Source organism: Cupressus sempervirens, chromosome 3 (assembly GCF_028749045.1).
Source record: "Cupressus sempervirens isolate cs-2001-9-10 chromosome 3, ASM2874904v1, whole genome shotgun sequence".
Taxonomy (NCBI): Eukaryota; Viridiplantae; Streptophyta; class Pinopsida; order Cupressales; family Cupressaceae; genus Cupressus; species Cupressus sempervirens.
Window position 1 is genome coordinate 876,874,132 of NC_143120.1, and position 9,543 is coordinate 876,883,674.

General features: G+C 35.1%; 1 protein-coding gene across 1 annotated transcript; it reads right to left on the reverse strand.

Annotated features, from left to right (window-relative positions):
- Positions 1–1,967: 1,967 nt before the first annotated feature.
- LOC149569587 (protein indeterminate-domain 14-like) lies at positions 1,968–4,774 on the reverse strand. Its single transcript, XM_089822267.1, has 3 exons — positions 3,675–4,774; positions 2,955–3,354; positions 1,968–2,770 (listed from the first exon to the last, which is right to left on the reverse strand). The coding sequence occupies exons 1-3, from the start codon at positions 3,790–3,792 to the stop codon at positions 2,236–2,238; spliced, it is 1,053 nt and encodes a 350-aa protein (XP_089678393.1). The 5' UTR covers positions 3,793–4,774; the 3' UTR covers positions 1,968–2,235.
- Positions 4,775–9,543: the final 4,769 nt, after the last annotated feature.

Consider the following 9,543-nt stretch of genomic DNA (forward strand, 5'->3'; position numbering starts at 1 on the left):
CATTAATGATGAATTTTTGAATAAGAAAATATTTCTAGAAAAACTTGTAAGAACAAGTTATGATGAACCAACTAATTGAACTATTCTTGAGATTAATGATACACAAACTAAGAGAAAGGATAGAATAAAAGTAATTCTAACCTTCTTTTATATTCAAATGGTTCTATTTAAGACATTATTGTAAAAAAAATTTGTAAAGTATTGACTATTATATTATAGACTGAATGTTTTTATGTTTTACATCATTTTAAAGTATCTATGAGTTCTGGGTGCAATAATTTGCATTAGAGCTGATTTTCCTATTTTTCGTTGTTAGTCTCTTAATTTCACGAGATTTTATTTTAAAGTATAAGCAACTTTTTTTTATGAATGGTGAATCTTGGTTTCATATTGGGGTGTGCACGCGCGTGCACACACATTTACTATTTATATTTAAAAAATGTATGGTTATTTTTTAATTTTAAGAGTATGCCATATCAAAAAAATTGTTGAAAAGAGATTAACAATACTTTTAAATTTGGATGCAGAGAAATGTTCAATTTCCATTACAATGTGGGCAAAGATAACCAAATATTGTTGGAAGATTTTATATGAAGCTTGCCACAATAGTGATCAAATGAATGTTTCTAGGTTGCAAATATTGAAGAAAGAATTTTAAACTATGAAAAGTCAAAGGTGTGAGTGATTGTCATTTAAAAAGGTGTTTAAGATCAAAATGGATTCATGGAAAAAGTTTAGAGCTTCCTTTGGGACTTGTGACAAGGGACTAAATGTGTGGATTCTATAAGTATAGTGGTTTGTATCAAGCATTAACATGGTGATCTTTTAACACAACCACAACCACACTTGTAAAAAATTATGTTACAATAATTAGTGTAAAAATAAAATTTTATCTACTTTCAATTAATTGAATCTTTGTTTCATAAAAAGAGACAAAATAACACATTAGAAAAAGATAATAAGAAATCTTTTCATCAGAATTACAAATCACAAAGAATAAAAATAAATATATAATAATAAAAACAATCAAAACCAAAGTAAAGACAAAACCATGTTTCGCTATCTTTACCAATGGAGAACATAAATCAGTATATAGTAATAAAGTATAACAGATTATATAAATATGATGAGCCAAAATCTAAGAAGAATTTAGCCATTTAAAGAAAAATATGTAAACCCATCAGAATGTGTCCATTTTGATTAATAATTTACCACTTTATTATATGCTTCAGCTTGCGTGCAATTCCAGTAGCTGTGACGTAATTTGGCTTCTGTTATAATATATTCTCGTTTCAGTCTATTCCAAAAATGTTTTCCTAAAACGAGACACATTGACGTGCTGTACTTTGTGCACGACATTTTTATCCTCCTGGAAATTCAAAGCATGACCATCTGAGATAAAATTACCAATCAAACATAAAAAGCTCCAAGATAGCTTCCTGATCAAAAAACATTCACCAGTTCCTGTGAAGCACAGTACCGAATGACATCCGTTTAAACAGTTTCTGTGCCTTTTAAGGCAATGTTTTAACTTTTTCGTTCTCTTTTATTTACAGTTTTTGTGATGATTGAATAAAGAAACTGCTCAAAGACATAACTGCTGCAAAGTACGACCTTCTCAGATCACATTTATTCAGTCATTTCATCAAACAATTTGACCAGCAATTCTAAATTCTACGGTATTTTTTAGTTGTTTCAACATTTCAAAGGCGTTTTTCCACCAAGCTTTAAACATGGCACTTCTTCACATCAAGTTATGTAGTTTTTGATTCTTCACTTCATAGAAAACATATCTATGGATGATGAAATCACACTGGTTTAGTCGAAGCAAATCGATTAGATTATAGTTTCCAATTCATCTTTGATCTGAGCGTGGCTTATTTATATGTTTGTCAAAACACTGAACATGGTCATGCCTGGAATATACCCATTTTCAGACATCTCAGAAAGCAAATTGGTTACAAAAATAAAAGAACAAGTCACCAACAGGTGTTTCTTCTTGAAGATTGATTGAAAAATATACACAGTTAAAACTAAAAACTATTATAAACTGTTAAAAAATTCATGCCAACCTTAAAAAAATCCTATTTTTTATCTTGATCCATGTAGATTCAGAGACTGCATTCCATGAGAGTCGGCCATATTTGTGATCATGAAACTCTCCTTATTTCAGTCCTTCTCAAGCTTATATGCATGATCTGTGAATTTTTTCTCCTTGCTTGTGAAAATTATGATCTACTTGACGGAATGAAGAGATATGTTTTGTAATGAGAGGGACAATCCCATTCCTCTGTGCCCTGTTTTGACATGCTGCTTCTTTTCATGGCTGGTGCAAGACCCAATGGAAAGCTGCAACCAGGCACCATTTTCTGACATATCTGAAGCTTCTTCATTGGCACTCATGGAAGAGCTGCTGTTATCATTATATCTCTCCAATGACACCGAAAGATCTGTTTCTGGCTGTCTTATATAATCCCCTACTATTAGATCAGTGCCTCCATTGTTACCCACTGCAAGTGTTGTATCAGAGGCATTGGATGAAAGAAATTGAAGCTGCCTTTGCCGCTGCATGTTCATATAATATTGGTCCTCAAACTTTTCACAATCAAATGGAGTATTGGCGGATGAAAACCCAAATCCATTTAGATTTTCGTTGGTGCTTCTCTTTCTCATTGTTAAGGAAGGGTGGCTTGGGGAATCATTGTATGGCAATGTGGCTCTTTCTTTGGCTGCATTACAATGGTCCTGGTGTTCAATGAAGCTCTCCACTCTGCGACACAAAATGGAAAACTTTTCATCACAAACAATCTGATTTTTCAGGGAAAAAACTTTTTAACATGATCGATGATGCTAGCATGAGAAATCCCATATTGTATCAATACATCGATCAAAGAAAGAAAGAAACTTTTTAACATGACTGATGATGCTAGCATGAGAGATCCCATGTTACATACCTTGAGAATACTCTGCCACAATCACAAGAATGGCCTCTGGTGCCACATGTCTTGAGATGTGCTTTGTAATCAGATTGAACAGCATATCCCTTGGAACACCTCTCACACTTCCATTGCTTCTCAATGCTGTGTTTCCTCCTGAAGTGTTTCTTGATGCCAACAAGGTCACCAAGAGCATGGCAGGGATTGTGGTGCATGCATGATTTGTCTGGGCAGATGTAAACACGCTTGCGAACTTCAGGTGTAGGCCTCTTTAGAAGCTTCCATGGCACCTTGTGCCGCCGCCTATGCATTTGCAGATTCTGGTCTCTCTGGAAGCCCTGGTTGCATATCTCGCATACGTATCGATCAGATTCCATCAATGTTCTCGGTGATAATGCCACCACCTCAGCATCTGGATCTGCCCATCACAACAAGAAAATCTTCCCACAATCAATTTCAAGAAACACACCACACTCAGATTATCTTTATCTTGAAATAATGATTAGTTTCAAGCAAACAAGTATTAAGAAACGATCTGGATTTGATTGTATGATTATTGTTGTATCGACATTTCAGATCACATTCAGTAATCCATTATAAGATAAGAGAAAGAGATCATGATGAAAATATGAAAAAAACACAAAATATGATGAATTTCACGCAAAAAGGCATCAGAAAACACCCAACTCTAGATTATCTTTGAAAAAACTGATGAATTTCAAACAAACAAAGTATTACCTGGTGTTCCTGCAGGGCGGCGCTTTCTTTTGCTTTTGATGTTGGTGGGACAAATTGGAATAGGAGGAGGAGAATCGGCATCTGGTAATACTTGTGTATAGAGACCACTGGCTGTCATATTGGACAAACCAAGCCAGACCAACAATACAGATGATTATGATAGAAACCCACACAACAATGAAAGACTTATATGGCTCTCAGTCTCTCTTCAAAACTCTTAGTTTCTTTATAGGAGACTATCTGACTCTAACAATCTTTAAAAAAATCTCTGTTTTACTTTATCTCTGATTGCCTAGGCTCTTGCATCATATCAGACAAATAAACCACACAGACAATTACGATGGAAACCCACATTAGAATGGCAGACTGGCCCTTGCATCTGAATCTTTCTTCAAAGCCCTTCTTTTCTCATATTGATGCACTCTTTCAATCTTTTTTTACCACACTGCAGTCTAAAAAACTCTTCTTTTACTATATTTCTGATTACACCAGGGGCTATCCGAATCTAACAATCTGTGTAATCTGATTCCCCCAATCTAAAAAAAACTCTTTTTTTTTTCTAATCTCTCTAATTGTCTGAACTGTGGCATCAGTTACAATTGAAAACACTATCAAAAACCCCAAAAATCAAACTGATCTCGATCTGAAGCAGAAGATTGAATCAGTGAAGGAGAAGAACTTCAGCGGAACAGCAGCTGACAAAAGGGCCAACTGGAATGGCACTTACCACAAGTGTAATGGGCTCTGAAGAAACTCTGCAGCCTTTTCTACTCCCATCATAATTAGCCTCTGCTCTCATAAGTTAAAACGGTCTTTAAAGTCCAGAGAAATTGTCTGATCTCTGCATATGCAAAGGAAGGCGGGCCAACTTATTATATGAACACTGGTACGACTTTTTATCCTTTATCCGTTGTAACGGGGGTGGCCTTGCCTCCGTTTGAAATGCATCATGTAAATCGAGATTGAATTGAATTGAATTGAAATGCATGTAAACTTGTCCTTGTTTGTTTTCCCTTTTGTGTGCACTTTCCTCTTCTGCTTGGGTCAGCGGGCCGTTGGAAAATTTGCTGGATTAGTAGGGAATTACGACGCATGCAATTGCACGTAATAAATGAGACAAATCGATCAAAAAACTACATTTTTTTTACCGCCCTCGTTGGAAACAAAATTCCCAGGCGAAAAAAGTAGGGGAAAGAGAAAGAGGAAATCTCATCTGAAGCAGGCACTTTTGCTCGGAGGGAAGGTGCACGATACGACATGATTATTGATTGCATTTTTTGTGGAAACAAGCCCCTCGTGGTCGTATGAACTCTGTTGACAATTACAGCACTCCATATGATGTTCGTGGGTTCCACTTCCATGGGACCTTTTTGTTTGATTCCTTGCCTCCTTACGGTCTTCAAAGATTTTAGAATTCAGTCTTTATATTACCCTTATTTCTAATATATATTTGCAAACTAATTCTTTTTGAAACATTGATTAGGTATGCTCATTCACCAACTCAAATAACCAAACTCATTTTAGGTAGATGTAAAGGTTGAGTTACATTCTTATGGATTAGTAAGAACTTTGAACATTCGGTATTTGAAAATAACACTAATGTATTAGTGCAGCGCTTTATCAATCGAGTAAGTGGTGTCCTCTGTATCCAATTTATTATTGGTACATTTGTAGCTTGTTTCCAAAACCCAATTTTAAGTCATTATGTAGGTGCTCCAATCTCATAACTCGGCTTTGATTCGATATCTTGACTTACAATACAAATGGATCAAGATAAGACTTGAATCTAGGACTTTTTGTTGGCTATTGAAATGGTCAATTAGTTGAGCTTCTAGTTTCTTTGTAGCTAGTTCATTATTGCTATGGCTATGACTTATTTCCAACATATGAATCATTCAACATTGTTGAATTAACCATCACATCTTGAGAATTGATATCATGGACTAACTCTCATTCTAAGTGTAACTGAAGATGCTAATTTGGAAGTTCAAGAGTACTTATGACTTTTTGTGTCATGGCAAAATAACATGCCATATCAAACCCATATTCAATTCTCTTGAAGGTACGTGTTGGGCTAACCACCATACTTCAATGGAAGTGTGAAGGAAGAGGTTTGTAGTTTTACTTTGATGTACCATATGTTGAGCTACAACTAAGGTTGACTAACTCGGACATGATACTTGAACCTCCCATTTTTCAATGCTATGTTCTACCAACTAAGCTACTAGCTATTTCATGGTCAATCCATTATAACTTGTTTGCTACATTATTTAATTAATTGTCATACCTTAAGGAATTGATTTGCTAGACTAATTAGCCCTCTAAGTATAGATGAAGGCATTGATTGGGAAGTGTGCTAATGCTTAGTGGTTGTTGTGTGATGATAAATTGACATCCCTTATCAAATTCAAATTCAATTCTCTTATAGGTGGGTATTTAACTAACAACATACTTATATGGAAATGTGATGCTTGAGGTTCCTAGTTTAACTTGGATAGTATATGTTGAAGTGCAACTTAGATGGACTAAGTAGGACTTGATTCTTGAAAAAATCCCATTTGGAATTGGAGTGTTCTACCAACTAAAGCTAATAGTTTTTTTATGATTAACCTAGTATGAATTATTTTCAATGTATAAATTATCCTAGAACTGTTGAATAAATCATTACACTTCTAAGAATTGCTTTTGTGGACTAGTTATTGATTTAAGTATAAATGAAGATGTCAATTTGAAAGGCCACTCATACTTGCGCATTTTTGTGATGTGCAATATTAAACTTATATCCAATGCTCTCAAAGGTGGGTGTTGAACAAGACATTTTAGCCTAACTTTGATACCAATGTTGAGTTACAATTCATATGGATCAAGTCAAACACAAATCTTGGACCTTCCATCTGCTATTGGACTACTCAACCAATTGAATTGTGAACCCTTGTGTAGCTAGTCCTATATCGACATGGTTGTGACTTATTTCCTATATAAAAATTGTCTTGCATTGTTGAATTAATCATCATGAATTCAAAATTGATTGTTCGGACTGTCATTCAAAGTATAGTTGAAATGCTAGTTTGAAGTTCAAATGTGACTCTTGAATCTTGTGTGACTTTAACACTATATTTGAACTACAACACAAAGGAATTAACTAGAACTTAAAACTATCCACTATTGTTAACATGTTCTACCAACTAAGAAACAACTACTTTTGTATCAAACACAATAACTGTTTTGTAGCCTGTCTATTATTGATATAGCATATATTTATATTTTCTTGCAGAGTTCATAAAGAACTGCCATTTCCCTTTTTCTAATTGTATTTTTTCAATAATAAACACATACATTGTGAAGGTAATTATCAAACTCCAAAACATAGCAATTTGAAAGTCTACTACCACCCATGTACTTCTTATGTGATCTAATCAACATGCCAGCGGATTCAATTGCCCCAAAAGATATGTTGTACTAGCGACCATACTTCTATATCTCCTTGCGGTATACACTAACTACCTCTCTGACCCTGGATTAAGTAAGATGCTGATTTAATAATTCACTCCCTCACAGTATTTAATATAACGACAAAATTCTGACAGTAAAATTGATCTACTTGAAGCAGTTCTACTGTAAAAAGCTATGGCCGGAGAGTCCTGGCCAGTAATAGGGTAGGGTCCGGACTTATATTCCTGATGAAGTGCAGCTTGTCCCGTGGTGCGCAATAATTGATGTGTTCATGAACTGCGTGCTTTCAACTTTGACGTTTTTGCTTGTTTCTTCCGAGCCCCACTGTGTGGCGTACGCCTTACAAATGATGTCATGATATTAAATACTCTACTCTAATGTTGCCAGACATACTAAAATAAGCTCCCAATTTCTTACATATATCTCGTTATACCCAAATATGTGGGTGCCAAATATGTGGGCACACGCGAGATATGCTTTGTTGCCTCCCTTGTACACAACTTCGCGTTTGGGGTGGCTGTAAGGCTTCATTGTTCAAGACCTTCCCATGCTTTTAAGATCTTCAATAGGGAAGTGATCTACTAGTCTTTCGGGTTAACTTTGTGCATCTAGAATTTAAAAAAATATATGTAAAAAATTGTCAATTTTTTCGGTCAATTTCATTTGATGATTAAATAGCTTAAAGCTAAGGTTTATGCATTTTTGCATTTACAGAGCTCTCTTAGAAATCGTAGAGTGCGAAGTTGTTGAAAAGTACCATTTCAAAACATTAGCGTGGAACCTGATATGTTCACCCCCCAATGACCGCTTACCAAACAAAGAATACCTTTTTGGGGGAGACATTTTAAAAGTGGTAATTGGGGGGATCTATAATGATATCGTATCGATCATTGGACCCTCTAGCAGCTACCAGGTCTCTTCCACTATTCAAAGAAGATTTTACATAAAATTCAAACTTATCTTGGTTGTGGACGGTCCAAATAAAGTTTTGGCCTTGGCCTTTGGTTGTTAGAAGGGTGGGGACTTAGATCCATTCCATTTTGAGTCATGTAGATATTCGTTGGTTTAAATATCCTATGAAGTTAAAAGTGTTTAATTGTTAAATTTGATTATTTTGTTCCATGCTTAACTTGTGATGTTTAAGGTTGGCCCTGAATATAAGCTAATTGTCTTTTCAAATTCTTCGTCATTATCTATGTTTAGATAAGGAGTTCATATAGATTATTATATTATTATTATTTTGATTCAAGTTTGTAGTTTTCAAGTCAAATTTATTAATTCATATTTCATGAGTACTGTTCGAAAGAGTCATTAAAATGAATGGTATTCTTAATATTCATTGCATCGAGGTGATGCTCACAAATATGAAACATTAGATCTTCATTAGAAAATGCCCATCGCCAGATAATATTAGGGGATGTGTACTAGTACTTGTCATAGAAAACTTTATTTGCCCACAAACCCTACTTGGTATATTGGATTTTGACACTTGCTTTTGTTGTCTCTATATGCATCTAATGATATATGGCGTGGGATCAATCATACATGCAAGGGTCAAAAAGTGGTCATTTGAGAGTGTCCTTATCTACCTACTCAATGATGTCCTAATAAACTATGCAATATAGCCTTCTCAACATTTGCCCTTACTTATGTACAAACATTTCAGTAGACATGTGATATATGTACCAAGAAAGTTGCACAAGTTTTAACCATTGGTGATATAAAAGAGCGTGTATCGGTACATGTGAATTTTAGTGATGAACTTTTACTTCTTGCTTGTTCGCTTTCTCTAAAGCTAATATTTGAAAAATTGGGCAACAAAGAAGCGAATATCAATTCAAACATGGTCAAATAACTGGTGTTCTTATCTTATGATTCAAAAGAACCTATTTCTTATAAGAACGAATAATACAATACACCTTCACCAAATACCACTCATCATAAACCAAAAGTCTCAATTTTCCCTATATATGTATATGTATCTCCCAATGCAAGTGGTGTTCTTGGCGTGGTCTTTTGGTTGTGAGGAGGGTGGGAACTAGAGCCATTGCCTTGTTGGTCGGTGTGAACAGAGGCAAGTTATCTTTCAAATTCTTCTCCGTTGTCTCCATCTCCGGACCCAAATAAATTAATTGCGAAATCCCCAAAATTCAAATCCTCTTGGGGGCGTGTGGAGCATGACTGATTTATTCTCCACGTGAAATGGCGTGCATAATGTCTCCCAAGAGGCGTACATTCTGGTCTAGAGAAGGACCATTGGAGAGCGACTCCTAGGTTATAAAGAGTTTAGAAATAGGACGTGATATATATAAATACATTCATTCATTTCTGCTGGCTGCTATAACATACTTACGTCCTCATGACGCCATTCGCCACTTCGATAGATCTTAATCAAGAGTTTATTTTGTCTCATTTT